The 20,578-nt window shown below is 55.4% G+C and overlaps 1 protein-coding gene across 1 annotated transcript; it reads right to left on the reverse strand.

The window, feature by feature from the left end:
• Positions 1-10,470: 10,470 nt before the first annotated feature.
• SEMA3G (semaphorin 3G) lies at positions 10,471-19,643 on the reverse strand. Its single transcript, XM_007451858.1, has 16 exons — positions 19,535-19,643; positions 17,594-17,754; positions 17,417-17,479; positions 17,107-17,226; positions 16,741-16,831; positions 16,503-16,619; positions 16,123-16,268; positions 15,808-15,922; positions 15,647-15,716; positions 15,222-15,366; positions 14,674-14,905; positions 14,488-14,579; positions 13,801-13,842; positions 12,836-13,064; positions 12,384-12,523; positions 10,471-11,034 (listed from the first exon to the last, which is right to left on the reverse strand). Exons 1-16 carry the CDS (start codon positions 19,641-19,643, stop codon positions 10,588-10,590), a joined length of 2,319 nt encoding a protein of 772 aa, XP_007451920.1. The 3' UTR covers positions 10,471-10,587.
• Positions 19,644-20,578: the final 935 nt, after the last annotated feature.

Below are 20,578 nucleotides of genomic sequence, written 5' to 3' on the forward strand. Positions count from 1 at the left end.
CCAAAGAAAAAAAAGTCCCAGGGGAACTTGAGTTCAGAGCAGAGTCCTGATGCCAACCACAGGATGCGTTTGTGGCTTTGAGAGCACCTCTGCTCTTTCTGCCTGATTCCCAGAGGGCCTTTTCTACTCTTCTTTTTCCACCAAGATTATTCCACCATGATCTTGTTCTCATATACCTCTTCTGACTTCACCCACGTTTGTTATTATACAAATAAAAGTTTTCTCTCCATTGGTGTCTCCTTATGCATTCACTCTGGAATTTATCTAGCATACTAAGGAATCTGGAGGGTAGAGTGAAAGAATAGGAAAATGCACCTTTCTACTCTATAAAATTCAGTGAATTAAATGTAGAACTTTCAACTTAGACGTGTTGCTTTGGAGGGAAGTATTTTGCAAATAAATCGACTTTGCGGGGACAGAAATTTCATCGTTGTGCAAATAAACACACAGGATCTCATCAGGAAAGTGAGCCAGCAAAGGAGAACACACTGGACTGAGAATAGGCCACTATTGCAAGGCTTGGCACCCTGGACTCAAAGGCCAGGGACTGCCGTGCTCACGTGAGACAGAAGGGGCTCCACTCACTCCAGGCAGCCTGGTCTTTAGCATACCTTCCTAACCCTAACACACCTCCACTCAAACGCTCCTGTCTGGTGGCTCGGGCATTTCTAGCTCAGGTAAGGGGGCCATGCCAGGATATTAGGCAAGACAGCTAGGACAGAAACCTGGCAGAAGGTCTTGGGATAAATTGAATAGAACATTTGTTTGTTTTTAATGATTTTGTGGGATTTGGATTAGTGGGGGAAACTCAGGACCATTGCCAGGTGCCGAGTTCGCAGGGTCTCGCTGCGAACTTGGTTTAAATGTTGCTGACCCCTGGAGACTTATATCTGAATGTGCACAGTGATTTGGATTTGACCAGATTTATTTGGAATCACAAGGAGGCGGTGGGGTCAAAATAATACTTTAAAAAGAAATCAAGAAATGCTAAAGGGATTATAATGAAAAATACTTTCTTGATTCATCCTTCACTACCCCAAGTCCTGTTCCCTAAAGGCAACTACTGTCCACATTTTTTAGCCATTTCTTGATATATTAATCTTAGACATTTTTGATGTACTATTATATTACATAAAGATCTAGCACTTTTAAAACCTTCCCATGTTCATTCCTTCCATCTTTTATAATTGCATCGCAATTTTTGTTAAATTAACCTTCAGTGTTGAGTCAAGTGGTACACTATGACTATTTTTCCTCACCTGTACATTGTTTTTTTTTTAAATTAATTTATTTATTTTTGCTGCGTTGGGTCTTCATTGCTGCACGTGGGCTTTCTCTAGTGGCGGTGAGTGGGGGCTACTCTTCATTGCAGTGCATGGGCTTCTCATTGCAGTGGCTTCTCTTGTCGCAGAGCATGGGCTTTAGGGTGCGCGGGCTTCACTAGTTGTGGCACTCAGGCTCAGTAGTTGTGGCACACGGGCTTAGTTGCTCCGCGGCATGTGGGATCTTCCCGGACCAGGGCTCGAATCCGTGTCCCCTGCATCGGGAGGCTGATTCTTAACCACTGTGCCACCAGGGAAGTCCTCCTGTACATTGTTTATTCCCTTTTTAAAAAAATAAATTCATTTACTTTATTTTTGTCTGCGTTTGTTCTTCATTGCTGCACGCAGGCTTTCTCTAGTTGCGGCGAGTGGGGGCTACTCTTCATTGCAGTGCGCGGGCTTCTCATTGCGGTGGTTTCTCTTGTTGTGGAGCACAGGCTCTAGGCACATGGGCTTCAGTAGTTGTGGCGCGTGGGCTCAGTAGTTGTGGCTTGCGGGTTGTAGTGCACAGGCTCCGTAGTTGTGGTGCACGGGCTTAGTTGCTCCGTGGCATGTGGGATCTTCCCAGACCAGGGCTCGAACCCGTGTCCCCTGTATTGGCAGGCAGATTCTTAACCACTGCGCCACCAGGGAAGCCCTGGTCAGTTGTTTTGTAGAGTGTCCCTCAGTTGGGATTTGTCTGATGTTTTTCTTTTCTTTTCTTTTTTAAATTTATTTTTGGCTGCATTGGGTCTTTGTTGCTGCATGCTGGCTTTCTCTAGTTGCAGAGAGCAGGGGCTACTCTTTGTTGAGGTGCACGGACTTCTCATTGCAGTGGCTTCTCTTGTTGCCGAGCACGGGCTCTAGGCGCACGGGCTTCAGTGGTTGTGCCTCACGGGCTCTAGAGCACAGGCTCAGTAGTTGTGGCACACAGGCTTAGTTGCTCTGGGTCATGTGGGATCTTCCCGGACCAGGGCTCGAACCCGTGTCCCCTGCATTGGCAGGCGGATTCTTAACCACTGAGCCACCAGGGAAGTCCTTGATGCTTTTCTTATGATTAGGCTGGAGTTATGGGTTTGAGGGAGGAAGACCACACAGGTAAAGTGCCATTTTCATCGCATCAAATTGAAGTTACATACGATCAACATGACTTATCACTGTTGATGTTGATCTTGGTCATCTGGCCAAGTTAGTGTTTGCCAAGTTTTTCCAGAAAAAGTTACTCCTTTTCCCCCTTTATGTACTGTAAATTTTGGAAAGAAGCCACTCTGTTCAGCCCACAATTAATGAGTGGGGATTTATGTCCCCTCCCTTTTTAAGGACAGATTATCTACATGTATTATTTGGAATTCTTTAGCATGGGAGATTTACCTATTCTCTCCCACGTATTTATTTATTCAACCATTTATATCAGTGTGGACTCATGGATATGTATATTATACTTTGGTTTATAATCCAATACTACTTTATTTTGTTGCTCAGATTGTTCTAGCTTTGGCCATTGGGACTCCTATTTCTTTTCACATACTGCCATTCTTGTGTGTTTCATTTTGGTTTGGTTTGGTTTGGTTTTGTTTTGAGCACTTCTTTACTTTTTAACACTATAAGATGCCCCAGGCTCATCTTGTATATTTTATTTTATTTATTTATTTATTTATTTATTTATTTTTGCGGTACGCGGGCCTCTCACTGTTGTGGCCTCTCCCGTTGCAGAGCACAGGCTCCGGACACGCAGGCTCAGCAGCCATGGCTCACGGGCCCAGCCGCTCCGTGGCATGTGGGATCTTCCCGGACCGGGGCACGAACCCGTGTCCCCTGCATCGGCAGGCGGACTCTCAACCACTGCTCCACCAGGGAAGCCCTCATCTTGTATATTTTAAATACCTGTTTTCACAAATGATGTGTCTATTAGAATTAATTACCATTTTATAACCTAGGACCTAGAACATATAGTTCACTTGGAGAGGGTAGGTAGAAATAGACATCAAATAAAAATTCCCCAAAGCACCTGCTCCGCTTCCTCTAATTCTTACCTTTGTGGGAACCGTGAACTAGGGCCAGAAACCTCAGAATCTCCTTATGTTTCTTTTTCTGCTCAACCACCCTCTTTCTTGTCAATTTGACTATTTTTCAAATGTTTGCCTTCCTCTCCATCCGACTGCCAGTGTTGAGCTCAGACCCCTGTGCCTCACAGGACTGCAGCAAAAGCCTTCTCTCTGCATGGCTTCCTATATCCACTTGCTTTGCTTGGCGTATCCATCCTTATCCCTTCTGTTAATTACCATAAAACATCTGCTAGCTCTTCACTTAGGATGGCCGCTGCTGAGATGGACATCTAAGTCCTTCCATGGGCACTCTGCCATGGCTACCCTGAAATACTGGGCCCTGAGCATGAGCTTTGCCGTCTGAGCCATAACCTCTATCCTCAGCCTGATGGATCCAGCATAAGGGCCACTTCTTCATCCCTAGGCACTCTCCCTGAGCTCTGCTTATACCCCTATTATAGCCTATGTCATTCTTCATCTGGTCCCATAATTGTCTCTCCCTCTAGACTGGAAGCCCCTTATGGGAAGGGACCTTTCTGTCTTATTAACCTTTCTCCCCCTCATGGTGTCTGGCTCGGGACCCCACATGCAGAGGCAGTTTGATGTCTACTGAATTGTTGGATGTGCTCAAACCCTAAGTTCATAAGCCTGATGTTTTACTGTCAAACACCAGAGGGCACTGTGAGCATGTTGAGGAAGAAGTTTATAACCCTTTAGGTGTGGAAGGTTGAGAAGGGCTTATGAAAACTTGCTTCTGTTTGGGGATTGCACAGGACTTACTGCTATTCACTTGTTCTAAACACATCCATTCAAGTTTATCCATGAGTTGTGCTCCTGTTATATCTAGAGGTTAGTATAGATGTTACTAATGACACTTCTATCATAGGTCAGATAGGACTGCCTTCATGGTCTCCCAGACCCGAAGTGATCCTCCTAATCCCAGCTGCCCTCCTCTCACCCCTAAAAATGGGGACTGCCAGTCCCAAGGGGAATGGGTAATATGATTCTGTTCCTCTTCTGCCCTACCCTCCTGCTGCACACACACACACACACACACACACACTCTCTCTCTCCCTCTCTCTCTCTCTCTCTCTCTCCCCTCGAAATCAGGGCCTTTGGTTGGTGGTTCAAAGGCTCTAACTTCCTGTTGGCAGGGCAGGAGGTTGCTATGAGAAACAGCACCTCCATTGACCCTGACCCCAGGGACACAGCATCAGCTCCCTGTGTGCTTCCAGGCTGACTGGAGGTGAATTGCAGCATCACAAGGGCTCCTAGGTATGAGAAGGCTCCCTAACAGACTAAGCCAGGGAGCCCCATTCCAGAGGCGCTGGCTGTTTACAAGGGTCTCATGCCTTGTACATTTTTTCCAAAAAGCAACATGGCAATTGCAGGCCATAAAGCAAAGAGTTGATGTTTTTCAGAAAATAATCTCACTTTTCCCTAGCAAACCACCTCTAGCCCTGGGGTCTCTGAGCAGTGTGACAGCATGAGGCCTCCAGAGAGGGCGTGAAGCCTAGGAGCTTCTCCCCCTTGTCTTTGATATAAACTTGTTCCTTGGGCCTGCCCTGAAGTGCACCTCTAATAAACAGACATCTGCGCCATCAATGTCTGTCCCTCACAGAGCATCTGAGACCTGTCTGGGCCATCAAAGCCATCCCCAGCCCCCAGGAGCATTCTGGAGGGGAACCTAGTCTCTCCAGAAACAATTCCCCATTGTGTCCCCTCACTTGGAAATCATAGATATGTTAACAGGTCCTTATATTTAGGCAGGTCCTGCCCTGGCTTTGTGCTAGTGTGTTGTTTTTCCTTCCCTGAACAATGTCCTTTCCAGTAGGGCTAGCCGTTCACACCATTGTCTGAGACCCTTGGACTACAGGAAACAGCACCAGATTCTTATCAGCTGGGGGGGTGGGGTGGGGTGGGGTGGGGGCAGAGTGAACAGATGAGGTCATGCCCATAAAGCAAGCTGCTGGTCTGCCATGTCATTCTTCTATACCTTTATCTGTGAGAGCAGAGACCCCTTGTCCTTCTAACAGGCAAATCTGGGCTTTAAGTGTCTCTTAATACTGTCTCCTCCATTTGATGGCAGACACTTGGACTCTGCTTTAGGTCTCTTGATTCACTTTGGAATCCTCTCCAGCCCACAACTGTCCCCTTGCCCTGGTCTTCCCTCTCTGCCCAATGGGATGTTCTTGGTGGTGAAACACACCCCATTGGGATGGATTAGGGTGTGCTCCAGTCATCTTCCTCCCTGGGGGAAAGGGGTCAAGACTGGTCACCTGAGTCCTCCTCATAGCAGAATCCCTGAGTACAAGCTACTATTTGACTGCTGGAGGCCTGGTGTGAGGATGAAGGTGGGCATCCCTTTCAAGGCCTCCCTGGAGACTGTGCAGCATTTCCAATCCTCAGTGGAGAATGATTTTTTTAAAGGCATCATTGAGGAACCAGGAGTTTCCTTAATGTAAATCCAGCAGGGAAAGTGAAAGGCTTCATTAGGACACAGGCTCTAAGGAAGAGGGGGCCAGCAGTGGTACCCACACAAAGGCGGGCTGGGCAGTGGGAAGTGGACACAGGGCCACAGCTGCTGTTACTTCATCTCCTGTGCACCAGGAGGGTGGGTGAGTCTGGAAGAGGAGCCAGGGTGGGGGTCCAACAATCCTTGAGCTCTTTAGCAGGTATTATATCCAAACCTAGCCCCACTCATTCCTTCTTTCTGCACGCCAGGGCCAAGTTTGTAATCTCAGAAATCCCTGGGGATTTGATCCTGGTGTGTGTTGAACTTTCTCCTTGCCAGAGCCCCTGCAGACTAGTACTTGGGTGAGGCTGGGGTTAATCCTTAACTCGGGTGGAAATTGGTCTGTTTCTGAGCAACTGTCTGCTACTTGTAAGGAGATGTGGCTGGCTGGAGACACCTCAGTTTGCTGGACTGCAGAGGCACGAGAGAGTTCTCTGCGAACTACCTGGCTCTAGCTGCCTCTGGGGCCATTGTGAGCCCACAGAGAAGATAACCTGGCAGGAGACAGACCTGCCTTGTGATGGCTGCTGCCTGCCCACTCCTGAAGCTGGAGGATTCTATGGGTGTCTGGGACCTGACCCAGGCTTAGCTGAATGAAAGGGAAGCACAGAAGCCATTTGAGAAAGTGAAAAGGGCTGTTTTCCGCCCTTATTCTGCCCCTACCCTGCCCCTCAGCTTTCCTTAGAAACTAGTCTTTTGGACTGCAGGACAGCCACAAGCTGGGGTGAATCCCAGCCCTCCACAGTGGATGATGCCAGACACAGGAGGAGCAGGAAATGGGCTGGGGAGGCAGGCTGAGTGTGGGAGAACAGGAGCCAGAGGCAGGACAGAGTCCAGGCCCAAAGCACAGCAGACTGGCAGCTTGGCAGCCCTGGCCCTGGGGTGGCAGGTCCTGCTCTGGTGCCAGCCATGGGAAACCAAGATGTGGCTATTCCATCTGCGAAGTCAGGGGCTCCAGAGTTTACAGGCTTAGAAGGCAGAGATTAATAAATTAATCTCAAATGTAAAGGGAGGGAATTAATCTAACCAGCATTTTCCCAAAGTATGCTCTTCAAAACATTAGAAACATGAGGTGGTAACTGCTCCATGGGAAAAAAAAAGGATAGAGGGCCACATGTTTTGGAGGATCATGTAGCACGTAGTAGGCATGCCAGTTAATGAGAAATCATTGTGAGCTCCTCAAGGATTTCACAGGGCAAGCAAGCAGGCAGTGCACAGCTCTGTAGGGGCTAAGGGGAGAGAAATCCCATGTTTATTTGACCATTATCGAGGATCTCATGAGACAGTTGTTTCAAAGGACAACTTTTGACTAGCCCCTTTCTCGAAGCCCCTTTCCAGTTCTAAACCTGTTTGGGAAATCATGAAACAGGACCAAAGACCAGGGGAAGTATGAGACTTAGAGGAAAAAGCTGGGAGAGGAAGATAGAGTGAAATCCCTGAGGCAGGAAATAGGGTTGGAGATGAGGGTGGTGGTGAGGGGCTGGGGGAAGTCCAGGCCCAAGGGGTCTTCAGGGTGTGGGGAGTGGTGATGTGGGAGCAGAGGCACTGTGCACCCCAGGAGAGAAGGGGGCTCTGAGGTTGCATTCACACAGCCTCCCAGCCCAGCACTCCACACCAAATGGTGCTCTGATGATGCTTCTCAGATGGGTGGAGATGGCCCGAGGCCAGGCAACAGGGTTTCACTTTCTGTGATGCCTGGGTGCTTGTGCAGGGTCCAGGAGGTGAAAGCAGGGGTCCCGCTCCAGGGCCTGGGCTGCAAGGTGGGACTGATGACTGTTAAGCCCCCTAGTCCATAGCACAAATTGAGGAGGCCATCCAAGCAAGAGGCTAATCTCTGTGGTGAGGTGGGGTGATGTCCCTCCCATCTTTAAAGCATCCCTGCCTTTTCCCATCTCCCTCCAGCACCAGTGGAGTCTGCTCTTTGGGCAGGAGCATGATGTCACTGGGGGAGTGGGGCTGGGGGAGAGGCGTCTCCTGCATCCTGCCCCGCAGGCCAGATTCTGGGGCTCCCCCTCCTCTGCCAAACCTGCAGCTCCCACAGCACAGCCTGGCCCCCCAGGCAAGAGCACAGTGGTCTTAATATACGTTGGTATGTGGCTGATGAAGACAGGCACCAGGCCAAGTGTCACTATCACAAAGTCAAGTGTTATTGTGAAAAAGGAGCAGTGCTGCCTACGTGCCCATCTGCCCTTTGCCAGCATTTTTTTCCCCTGGCTCAAGGTCTTCCTGAAGTTCCAAGAAGTCTCAGAAGCCCGCGGGACAGGATTTTCCTAATTTAATAAGCAATCTCAGCTTCATAGGCAAAGCCCTCTGACTCCTTCCTTCCTCTGATACCCATCTCCTTCCCGTCTAGAAAATGCCACCCAGGGTGGTTTCTCCCTCCTGGAAAGGACAGGGAAAGCCCCTCATTTCCAGCTCACACAAATGGCATCAGTTAATTTAGTACAGAAATACACAGATACAATAATGGTAATAATTATGTGATATAAGTATTAACTTCATTCCTTTCCTTGCAGGTTGTGTGGAAAACCCCTGTGCTATCCTCACCAGCTCTCAGGGGTGGTGACGATAAAAAGAACAATAGTAATTATGAGAAGCGTGCTTTGAAGACAGAGAAACCACAAGGCTCATCTCAACATATGAATACAAAAATAGAATTCACACATAGAAGCATTTCCAGGAGTGAATAACACACGGTACCGTGGAGGCGGGGCAGGGGTGGGGTATGGACCAGTAGAAGCTGTCCATAATTTTCCAAGCTCAGGTGTTCCTTGTTCAGGATTTTTAACTCCTTCTCCCTCTGTTTTCCAGAGTAACTTCCCCAGGGGACCCAGCCTAGCGGCCAGTGCAGAACCTGGGATAGAGGGGCAGAGCTGGCTGCAGCTCTGACACCCATTCCTGGGGCTCTGTGCTGTCTCCCCACCCTCTTCCATGGCCCCTCTCTCCTCCTCCCCTCCACGGTCCTCCTCCTCTGCTTTTACGTGCTGACATCCCAGCCACAGCTACCCCAGGCCAGAGGCTTCCCAAAGTGCTGTCAGGTTAACCTCAGTGCTTCTGGTTCACTCACTGTGCAAAGAGGGGAAGAGGGGCCTTTTTCAGACTCCAGTTCTCTAGAGGTGGTAGGGGCTGGGGGGTGGGGGGAAGGAGTGCGGGGGTGGCTCGGATAAAATCCAAGGCAGACAGAGTCTGGGTTTGAGTTCAGTGGGGCAGGAAGCCCTGTCTTGCTTTTTATCTGTTTTTTCCTCCTTCCTTCATCTTGGTTTTTAACGGAGGGAATCTCAAACCTGATGCTCTTGTCTCCCTCCTGTCGGTTTTGTGCGTCACTGACTTGTTCACATGCAGGCTGGGAACAACTTTTCATTTAGTCCTCCTCCTCCTCCCCCTCCATGCTCCCCAGCCCAAGAAACACATTACTGCTGATGGCAAAAACACCTCCCTACACCCCCAGACAGATTGCCTCCTGGCTAACTGAGCCAGCAGCACCCCAAAGAACCAGCAGGACTTAGAAGCTTCCCCCTACATTTTTTTTCCCTTAAAAGAAAAAAAGACTTCATAAATGAACCATCCGTGACAAACCCTTATTTAGCAGAAACCAAAGATCCCAGGGTGGGAAACATCTGGCTCCTGGGCTAATTGATGCCTTCTGGAGTCCTTGAGAATGCCCGCCCCTGGGTCCCATAGGCGGTCCTAGGGTCTCCCACCCTCTCCCCATCTCAAAAGCCTCAGTCTTCTGTGGCCTCCCAGGCAAAGCCCTGCCCATTGTCCTGACCACCAGCTGCAGCTTGCTCCCAGAGCTGCCACATCCCCACCCTCCCAGGCTGTGAGTCAGCTTGCATTGCCCTGGGAAAGAAAGCCCACTCCTCCAAACACCCCACACTTCCCCAGCTCCCCTCTCCCTATCTCTAGTCCACAGAGTTGGGGGATAACATTCTCCTAGAATTCACCCCCTCCCTGCTCATCAACATGGAGACCCTGATGGTGGGGAGGGGCAATCCCATCAGGAGGTGTGGGCATCCCAGGAAACCTGGCCTGGCTGCTCCAAGACCCGATGAAGGGATGTCAGGCTGGGAGGTCCAGACCATCCCTAGGTCCCAGGGAGCTCTAGTAGTCTATGCTTCTGTGATTCTGAGATGCAGAAGAGGGGTTGTGGAGTGGCAGGGAACTACCAAGATATCAGGGCACAAAGTGTGAGGGGGTCTTGCTGTTCCACCTTCTCAGCGCCTCCACTTTCCCTCCCCACCTCAGTCAGGGTAGGTCTTCTTAGCAGGTACTAGCTTGGAGGCAACTTCCACCCTCCTCAGCTGCCTGAGGGCCCCCTGCCCAGACACCTCCTCAGCTGCACCCACACACCCAGTCTAAGGGTCACTCAGAATGGCCATTGTTCTGCAGGCTGGGTAAAAATCACCCAGCCCTCTTGCCTCCGGCAAAAGTGGAAATGTGCTCTTGGGGCCTCATTCAAGAACAAATAGTAGGCCCACTGGAGCTGCCAGCAGCCTGGGACTGAGAGCACAGAGAGCGGCAGGGAACAGGCCCAGGACATAAGGCCCTCCATCAGGCCCCAGCCTATCCTGTGGGTTGCCTGGTAGGGGTCTGGGGGCAGAGATTCCCATCTCTAAGAGGCAGTCAGGCATGTCGGCCCCCTCTGCCCTAGCTGGGTGGGTGGGAGAGGCTGGGGGCTGCTGCTGGCCGCTTGGCCCATCCCGACCACGCCCTCCTCCTCACTCTTCTATGTGGCCTCCACCTCCCGGGGTGTCCGATTACGCTCGGCTTGCACCCGGCTCTTTACCTTCTTGCCTAGTTCCAGCCCCACCCAGCTCTTGCCCTTGGCCTGTTTGCTGCGGCCTCGGCTGCGGGAGGGGCACCACACACGCTCACAGTACTCATCCACCCGGGGCAGGTTGGCAAAGCCGATGAGCTGCAGGATGTCCTTATACCAGGCCTTGGAGGGGGTGGAGGCCGGGCCTCCTTGGGCTGCAGGCTCCTCTGGCCTCGGCTCCCAGGGGAACAGAGTGTCAAGCTGTGCAGCCATGATCACCTCCAGAGCCAGGCGGACCACCACCTGGGAGAAGCCGTGCTCCAGCGTCATGCAGGTGTAGGTGCCCGCATCCAGGCGGTTGAGCCTGCGGAACAGCAGCCCCTGTTCCGTTTGCAGGACGCGCTCATCTGTCTTCACCTGCTGGGGGTGTGGGAGGGCGTGAGGGCGCCTGGAGCAGGGCCTGCACCATCAGCTTCTCTGCCCCTGCTTTTCCAAATTTGCCATCTCAGGGCTCATTCTCCCCTTCCCAGCAGCTTGGCCAGCTCAGCATCCTCGACTGTGAGCTAATTGCAGGCAGGGACTCACCTTCCCATAATCCAGGACAGGGCCTTCTCAAAGATTTGACTGACTGGTTTCTCCCCTACTCAGAGCTCTGGATCCCCTGTCTTGGCCTTGGGGGGCCCTGGCACATATTCCCAGGGAACAGAGGGTTAAAGAGTACTTATGGGCTTTTACTCAGGGGGCTATACCCCCAGACCAAGGACAAGAACTCCCCTCCACTCTGCACACACACACACACACACACACACACACACACACACACACACACACACACACACACACACACACCCCCCGCTCTCGCGCATGGTCTGCATTGCCCACTCCCCCCACAGTGCAGGGCCCACAGCCCCATCACAGGTGGAACACAGTTCCGATCCAGCCCCGTCTCTGGCCTGGACCCTGTCTGGGCTTTAGTCCGCACATGTGTACTTTGAGGCAGCACTGCTTGGGTGGTGAGTGTTGTGTAACTCCATCTCATCGCTCCCCTGCCCCTTCCCCACTGGGGGAGACTTCTCAGTGCCCAGCCCAACAGCTGGCCCAAGGCTGGCCTCCTCCAGTTCTCAGGCTGGAAGGAGAGCCCCTCCTGTAATCAACCCACTCCCTCCTCTTCCATACCCGTGGGAGTGGCTTGCGAATGGTTCTTCACCCTGCCCCCACCCACACCCAGCCTCAGGCCCCAGACTGAAGCCATCTCTGGGCTTGACAGACTTTTCTGGATGGGGGAGGAGAGGGCCTAGGCAGACAGCTGGACTCCAGGGAGGACATGTGGGGCCAGGCAGTGTGTGAGTGTGTGTGTGTGGTAGAGGTGTGTGTGCAAGGGCCAGTGATCAGGGGCCCAGGCCTAAGGCAGAGGAGGACCAAGAACCCCTGGGGAAGAGACCCCTTCGAAGATGAGGCATATGTGTAAGCATGGGGGCCTTCCTGACCAGTCTAGACCCCTTCCCTCTCTTCTATCTCTGCTACCCTGCTCTCAGACAGAGCCCAGCTCAGTGCCCAGGAGTTTGTGGGCTCCCTGTCACTGGAGAAGTTCTACCACATCTGGCCTGGGTGTTCCCAGATGGCAGGAACAGGGGCACCTCCTTCTAGGCACCCCAAGGGCTTTAATACGTACTTTTCTTAAGTTGATCTTGGCAAGTTCCCCCCAGAGTTCATGGAGGGGTATGACCTCAGGACACAGGCAGGCTGGAGCCAGGGTCCTTGCTCACCTGGTCAGGCCTCTCATCCCCTGGCCTCTGTAAGAACCAGCGCACAGCGGCCTGGGGGGACTTGGGCAGGCACTCCAGGAAGGTGCTGTTGTGCTCTGTGCCGTAGATTGTGGTGGTCGCCACGAGTCCCGCAGTCTCCTCTGGAAGGATTTGGAGGTGGGCTCAGCTCAGGAACTATAGGACCCCTGGGACCACCCACTGACTCCGTCAGTCCAGGAGCCCCCATGAATGCGACAGGGACCTAGGTGTCTACTGATCCCTAAGCCGCTCACTCTGCCCAAAGACCCTAACCTATATGCTGACAGGAGCTGCCTACATACGGAAACTGAGGACTGCCTGTTACTACAAGAACGGCCTGAGGCCATACTTCACAGGGGTCAAGCCCAGGCCACAGGGGTGAGTGGGGGCCCTGTGAGAGCCCAGCTGGCGCCCCCATGCCCACTGCCACTCACCCGCCTGGCTCTGGCCCAGGCACTGCAGGGCAGGGTTGCCATGCCGGATGTCCTGCCGGCGGAACCGGCGCTTGCTGGTGCCGGGCCGGTAGCGGGTACAGGAGGCACCATCCCAGGCACAGTACGGGTCCCGGGCCAGGCAGCACTCTGCACAGGCACTGCCGTAAGTCTCACACTGGTGCAGCTGCAGCCGGGCCACGCCCAGCCTCGAGCCCACATACAGCATTTGCTGGGAGGAACATAGGCAGAGGCCGAGGTGAGCCTGTGCTCTGCCTAGAAGCAGCTAGGCTCTCAGCTCCCTTGGCTTTCCTGAGGCCCCTGACATTTGCAAGAGTATTCCAGAACCTCTTGAGTGCATTCCCAGAAGAAAAAATGTTTATCACCCACCTGATCTACATCAGATCCTATGTTAGGACGTGGAGGGAATGGGGCACACCTGGGGTCTTTTCTCTAAGGGGCTTCTCCAGACCCTCCTGGCAGCAGACCTTTTGCCCTCTACCCCAATGGCCTTTATCCTGTCTTGCCCCTGACTTTGGAGGTGAGCTCTGCTTTAAGCAATCCCAGTACAAAAGTCGAGATTTACCCAAAGATGAACTGAGGCAGATGAACTTGGGGAGATTTTGCCACTTGCAAAAGGACACACAGCAGGCCTCTAAAATCTATTTGATTTAAAATCTGGATCTTGTTTTCAAGCACACTTTTGTCTCCCCTGAGGAACTGGCCTTTGTGGATCTCCCCTTATCTGAACACATGCTCACTTACTCCGGGCCTCCTGCTCCCACCGGTTTCATGCGTGGGAATCTCAGCTCCCAGCTGAACTCTCAACCCTCATTGCAGGGCTTAATCAGGCAGCCACAGGGCCTGCTGTGACTCAGCTTTCCATCAGACAACAGCAGTGCTCAGGGAAACTTCAGGAGACAGGTGGAGAGGAAGGAGGAGGGGGGAGAGATGGCAGCTACTCTTACCCTTTTGACGGAGATCTCCATCTCAGTGATGGGTGTTGGCACCTGGGAAAGAAGCAAGACCTCCCCTGCATCCCTGTTTTCAGCCTCTTCCAGACTCTGGGTGGAAACCATCTTTTTCCCAGGTCAGTGCACTCCCTGGCAACTAAGGCCAGACAGTCTCTCCTACGTTAGAAAGGTCCTCTCTCCCTGGCTGGCCTCCAAGGCTTGGCTACAAGCACAAAGCTCTGGTGTCCCCTCCCACAGTCCTGTTCCCCAGCAATGAGGCAGCTGTCCCAAATCACCCATCCCATGTGGGGAAGCACAGCAGTTCCCCAAACACAGATGATCCCCTGTCTGACTCTATAGAGGGGTCAACAGAACCCCTTGGGAACTTGGGATGTCAGCTGCCCCTCAGTGCAACTTGGCAGCCCCTGGCAGGGCTTTGTCAAGGGGTGATCGCCTTGGCCATCCCTCACTGGGCCCCCCAACTCTCAGCTCACAGACTGCGTGTCCAGGCCCTGCAGTCATTTAGAAGCATCTGCAAGGCCTCTGCAGTAGTGAGCGTCATCACTTTCACTCCCCACTGGCCGCAGGTTCAGTACAGCAGGCCCATCTCCCTCCTGTACTTTGCTCCTGCTTTCTCGTAGCCAGGCCTAGACGCAGGGACGGGGCTTGAGGGGACCCTTCCCATCAGTTCCCCCCACTCACCTTAAACACCTGGAGCTCCTCCAGAACCACCTCCTCAGGTTCATCAGGGTCCCCCACCTGGAGGGCAATGACCTTGAGCACGGAGCCTGAGTCTGGGGCAGGGGAGGAGGGGTCAGTGGTAGAGGAAGGGGCAGCATAGGTCCTCACACACCTCCCCTGCCCAGCCACCCCACTCAGCCCACCCACCTGTCCCCAGGAAGATGACGTCATAGGACCCGTCCTCTGCCTCCACACGGTCCACCACGATCTGACGCAACTGCTGGGCCAGGTGGGTTTTGACGAGGACGGGGCGACCCTGCCGAGGACGCACTGGCCGGAACATGAGTGGGTGGGCTCGGGCAAACTGCAGCACCTCATCCGGGTAGTCCTTGGTGCTGCCAAAGGGTCGTCCTGGCTGTGCGGTCATCTTGCTTGGGCACTGTGGGCAGCGGCAAAAAGAGTGCCTGAAGCTTCCTGTGATGTCACATTCCCCACCCCAGTCTGTTTCTAGGCTCCACTGGCTGGGCACGCCAACCTCAGAGGGACCACTTGTGGACCCTTCATGCTGTAGGAGAGACTCCTTAGTGTGGTCTGGGCTCTGCTCCCATCCTCACCCCACCCAGCCCGGCTGCTCTGGAGCCCCAGCTCAGCCGCTGCCTTGGGGCTGCACGCAGACACAGGCCTGTCCTCAGGCAGAGCCCCTCCTGGCATCTACTCAGCCCTCTTCCCTGCCCTGGTCCCAGGCAGATACTTACCACACCAGGACGGGGAAAGGGTACCTTGCCCGCATAGGCCCCCCACTGGTGCTGGGGACCATCTTGGTGGGCAAAGGGCCCCTTGAAGACCTCCCAGATATCAGCCATGTGGTACACGCAGACGGCATAGCCCTGGAACACAGCACTGCCAAGGGCAGACAGGGACAGTCAGGCCAGGGAGGCTGTCAGAGGCGGGAAGGGGGCAGCCTGGTTCCATAGGTAGGACAGAGGATGATGGTGCCTGCAGTCAGCAGAGATCAGAAAACGAGGACCCCCAGGCAGAGAGTACAGCCACAGAGTCACCGAGTCAGGGACAGAGACAGGGACCCATGGCGAGGCCAGACGTGAAGGCAGGGGCTCAACAGGGGAGGCTGCAGTGCAGAGATGGGGCCAGGGGTGGAGGGGAGGGGAGGCCGTGTGCCCACCTGACTGTGCTGAACAGAGCGTACACCTCCAGGCTCTTCCCTGCATTGGGCCACAGCAGGAACACGTCCTCTGGAGACAGAAGGCCACGACCAATGCCTGCCACTCACTGGCTCTGAGCCCTCCCCAGCCCTCACCCAGCCTGTCCTGGCCATGCCCTTACCCAGCTGGTCAAAGTGGGTCTCGGCACCTCCAGAGCCAGGCACGGAGCAGAGCAGCCTGGCCTTGAGGAAGGTGCTCCATTTGCTCACCAGCACCCGCTGGCCGCCTGCGTCATTCTGGGGAGTGGGGGCCAGTCAGCCTTGGGTCCCACGGCCAGGGCCCTCCTCCTGTTCCTCCACCCTCACCCTTGTGGGGGAGGCATGGATGTCGGCTCCGCACCCTCGCCTCAGTTTGCCTACTGCTGCAGTTTGGGACAGGTCTGGGAAGGCACATACAGCCAGGATGGGAGCCTCACTGTCCCTGCCGCAGCTCTCACCACGCAGACGCGGCCCACGCGGCTGACAGTGACACGGCCCGGGCCTCCATCAGGTGAAGGCACTGTCTCCGAGAAGAAGAAGTACACCTTGTCATCGTCCTGGTCGGAGCTGTCAGGGATCCGGGAGGCCATCACAAACCTGGGCTCTGTGAGGCAACACGGCGAAGCTGGTGGGGGCCTCACAGAGGACGGACGGGGTGGGCAGTGAGCCAGTGCGGAGGGGAAGAGGGGCAGGGACCCCACTGGAGGCCAGAGTCCCAGGCAGTGAGGGGGATGGGCTGCCCCCCTGGTCCCTACTCCAGCGTCAGCTCTCCCACCTCCCTGCCAGCGCCAGGGGCAGACCCCAGCCAGCCTTGCCCTCAGCAGACCCCTGGGCTCACCGTGCAGGAGGTTCTGGTCAGAGTCAGAACGCAAGGCCGGTCGGGGACCCCCACTCCGGAAGATCATGGCTTCACGCCCCAGGAAGTCGGCATTGAGGCCCGTGTACAGCTCCCCTCCTAGGGTGAGGGTAGGGTCAGGGGAGGAGGGCCAGGCCCTGCACCCAGACCCCATCCCATCCCCGTGATGTTGGCCGGCTCCCACCCTTGTCATGCCCGCCCTGGCCTGGGCATCACCCACCTACAAAGGTGCTGGCGAAGGGACGGCTGGGCTCGTGTGGGCACCTCCCCCGCCCACTTTCCACACTGCGGGGCTCCAGACGGAGCACATGCTGGGGAGAGGGAAGGAGGGAGGGAGGGAGAGGCGTCACCTAGGAAAGCAGAGCCAGCCCCAACCCAGGCAGCAGCCGTCGCTTGCGGCTGGAGAGTGGGGGTGGGCGGAAGGCGCCCTCATTCAGGACCTTGCCGGCAGGGTCAGCTCCCTGGCACAAAGGTGCCTTTCAGGCTCTGACCCCTCTGCCCTGACCCAGGCTCAATGGGGAGCGTTCAGACAACAGGGGGGAAATGTCACTGCTTCCCAGTCCCTTGTGGGGCCGCCCCGGCTCACCTCTCCACGATGCCCAACGGCAATGAGGGCGCAGGTTGGCTGGAAGGCACCAGTGCCACACGCCAGCAGGTGGGTCCGGTTGTGGGGCTGCAGCACCCGCACAAAGTTGGCACACTCCACCTAGGGGGAGGAGGGGGGTGGGAGGATGATCTAGGGCGGGGGGGTAGATTCTTCAGCACCGTCAGGAGCCTTCAAGATCTGCTTCAAGTGGCCCTGGAACAGGCACCTGGGGAGCAGCCCCAGGCTCTCCTGGGGATCAGGGACTGGGTGTTGGTCATGGTGGGGGGCAGTCACTCCCGACATCACTCACCAAAGGATCCCTTCCCTTGCGAACACACTCCTCCCTTTGTCCGGGCTGCGGTGGCCACAGCACCTGAAACAGAGCCTGTATGACCCCTGACCTCATAGCCTCAGTTGACCCAGCTGGCCTCCCATCTGGAGTTGCCCAGCTCTCAGACAGAGCCGCTTCCCGGTCAGTCCAGCTCACCTCCCGGGGATCCAGCCATGCCTGGTCTAGCCGCAGTGAGTAGATGGCATCGCGGCCGCCCAGAAACAGGCGGTCCCGGTACTCGTCCAGGTAGAGGGCCCGAAGGTCCAGGGAGCCCCGGGGACCCAGAAAGACGGCAGAGCGGTTGGCAGAAAGGAGGTCTAGGAGGGAGGGAGGGAGGGGTCAGGGCCTGCTGCTCAGCCCACTTCTCTAGCCAATCTGTGGAGGTGGAGCGTCCCAGCTGTGCATTCACGTCCCCGCCCCCACTCACATCTGGAAAATGTTTTCATGCAAGTGGTGCTGGAGGGCTTCAGGGAAATGACTCCTGGGGGTAGGTGGGACAGGGGGCTCTGAGCCCCCCACCCAGCCCAGCCTACCCAGGGGCCTGCCCCCTACACCTTCACTCCGTGGCCCCCTGGTATTCAGTTAACATCTCCTTCCCCCTGGCCCATCTGTGCTCTACCCAGTCCCTAGGGAAGATGGCCCCACTGGCAGAACTTATGGCAGCAAGCTGGGTGAAGTGCTGGGAGAGCCTGGAGGAAGGGTGGGTGGTCTGAGAAGCGTGCAAGGCTGACTCAGTGGGACAAGCTGATGGACAGGGGAGAGCGTTCCATCACAGGGAGCACCTGGCTAAGGCCTGGGTGTGGGAGAGGCCAGGTATGGCCAGGTGGATCTCTAGGCTCTGGCCCAGCGATATGGCTAAAGAGGGTTTTCTCTTCCATAGACGCTGCCTACCCAGGCCCCAGGGATGGGGGTGGCTCTCTGGGGATGGTGACCCCAGGAGGTGGGGATCCTGAAGTAGGTCCTTGGGGTCCAGCTAGGTGACTGGAGATGATGGGTGGGCAAGGGCAGAGCAGCAGGATGTGGTGGGAAAGGGCGATGGCCACCACTGGGAAAGTGAGGTATCCAAGCCCAAAAGGTCATCCTCTCTATCCCCAAACACTCACTCTATCCCCAAACTCATTAACAGCCTCTTCCAGGAAGCCCTCCATGCCTGACAGTACTTTGAAGGAGATTTGCCCTATTTGAACCTTTTCTTGTAGCCAGACTTAGCCCAAAGCCACAGCTCCCAGGGCAGGACCACATTCCACAACCGCCAGCCCCCCCCCACCCCTGCTGTGACTCCCTTCAGACTCTCCAGAGTGGAGCCATGTCCCCTGCCTCTGACTCTCCAGAGAAGGCCTGGGTCTCCCTCCTTGGACTGGGGTTCCTGGGGGAAGGTGATCACCCCTCTGGTTTCCCAAGGAAGAAGAATCTGTGGAGAGCCTTTGTCTCATCTGATTCAGAAGAGGCCTGTGCCAGCTGCAGCACAACATATCAGGTTAGATCTGCAGAGGAACCTCCTGGGCCAGGGTGGGCAAAGAAGGGAGGCTACAAAGAGCCTCGTGACTGGAGGGGAAGAGGAAAGGCCAGCATTGCAAAGTGGGCTGCAAGAGGCAGGAGGGGGAACAGGGCTGGGGCATAGGGTGAGGGACCCCACTTCAGGACGGACAAGAGGGACAGGATGCTGCCCTCTTCTCCACTGTCTGCCCTGGGCAAGGGGCCCAGCTGAGAGCAGACAGATGCTCCAGACCTGCCCTCTCTGCCCCCTCCCCATCTCTCTCTGCCCATCTCTGCTGAGGTCTCTCTCCTTTTCTCAGCAGTCCCCTCAGTTTCTCCCCCAGTGTGTCTCTGTCTCTCCCACCTCCACCCTGGCCATATCTTCCAGGACCTGTCCCCGTCCCCCTGCCTTTCTCCCAGGCTCCTGCCTCTGGCGGCCAGCCGGGAGCACATGCCTGGGAGTGACTGTAAAGTCCTCCCCACAGCCTGTGCTGGGAGTGACTGCATCCCTCCTGCTGTCAGAACAGACTGCCCTGGGCTGGCTGGGGTCCCATAGCTGGGGTATGGCAGGGTCTGGGGCTCCCAGGGACACACACACAAACAGGGTGCGTACTGTCCTACCTCGGTAGGAGAGCCGCAGGCGGGGCACGCTGGGGCCAGGGCTGAGGCTGCCGCCGCGGAGCAGGAGGCCCCACAGGAGGCAGTAGATGGCCCAGGCTGAGGGGGCCATGCTGGGGAACCGGGGCACCAAGCTGCTTGTAGAGCTGCCCTGGGTCCTGCCGCTGCCGCTGCTGCTGGTTGTAGTTTGCTCCGTTGCCGCCAGGCGTGCCACTTATAAGGCAACAGCTCCACCCCGTCCCAGGCCAGGAAGGCGGGGAGGAAGAGGGGGGGAGCAAGTGCCCTGCCATCCACCTGCAGCCTCTCATTCCACCTCGGCTGGCCCAGCTGATGCCTCTGTGTCAGAATAGCTAGTTCCCCATTTTGGGAGACTCCTTCCCAGCTGCGCTGTGGGTGGTTTATGCAGAAATGTCCACAAACCCAAGTCCCTAAGCTCTAGCAAAATGTCAAGGGGGGAAATAGCTTGGAAGGGAAATCAGAGGTTGATGGGCTGGGTGGGGGGGTCTAGCTGGGCTCTCTTTTGCTCCTTGGCCCTCTGGTGCCCATGAAAGAGACCCCCCCAGACTGATTCTGGGCCCCGATCCCTGACACCAAGAGCTCAGCCCCCTGAAGTCTTGGTCAGGCTCCCCAGTCCCCCTGGCAGGGCCCGATTGCCTGGGGGCAGTCATTCCAGCCCAAGGGGCTGGATGGGGGGCTTGAGGTCTGGCCACACTTCACAGATCTGAAATTGGCAATAGATGAATGCCCAGACTTCTCCACCCTTGGTGTCTTGGATCAATGGGCCCAGCCAGAGGCATCTTGTGCCATCTAATGGACAAAGTTGGAACTGCAGGAGGTCCCACAGCTGCCGGCTGTCTCAGGCCTGTTTGTGTCTGGCCTTCAGGCCCCATCCCAGCTCACTGGGGCAGGGAACAGGATTCACCCTGTGCCAGAGAAGCCCTTATTGCCCTGCCTCCCTCAGTCTCTAGTCCTCACTGAGCCCCAGGGCCCAGAGCGTCACCAGGGAAGTGGTGGGTTCTTCCCAAGGGTGAAGGGAGGGTGCTCATG

The sequence above is a fragment of the Lipotes vexillifer genome, unplaced genomic scaffold (genome assembly GCF_000442215.2).
Source record: "Lipotes vexillifer unplaced genomic scaffold, Lipotes_vexillifer_v1.1 scaffold500, whole genome shotgun sequence".
NCBI classification, from domain to species: domain Eukaryota; kingdom Metazoa; phylum Chordata; class Mammalia; order Artiodactyla; family Lipotidae; genus Lipotes; species Lipotes vexillifer.

Bases quoted from the DNA above. Each gene is read 5' to 3' on its own strand.
- SEMA3G (XM_007451858.1), bottom strand. From the start codon at position 19,643: ATGGCCCCCTCAGCCTGGGCCATCTACTGCCTCCTGTGGGGCCTCCTG. The intron at 16,620-16,740 runs GTGGGTGATGCC...CCCTCACCCTAG, and splicing joins CTTCGCCAGCACCTTTGTAG to GAGGGGAGCTGTACACGGGC. The intron at 12,524-12,835 runs GTGAGTGGCAGT...AAATCCTTCCAG, and splicing joins CCTGGGCCAGAGCCAGGCGG to AGGAGACTGCGGGACTCGTG.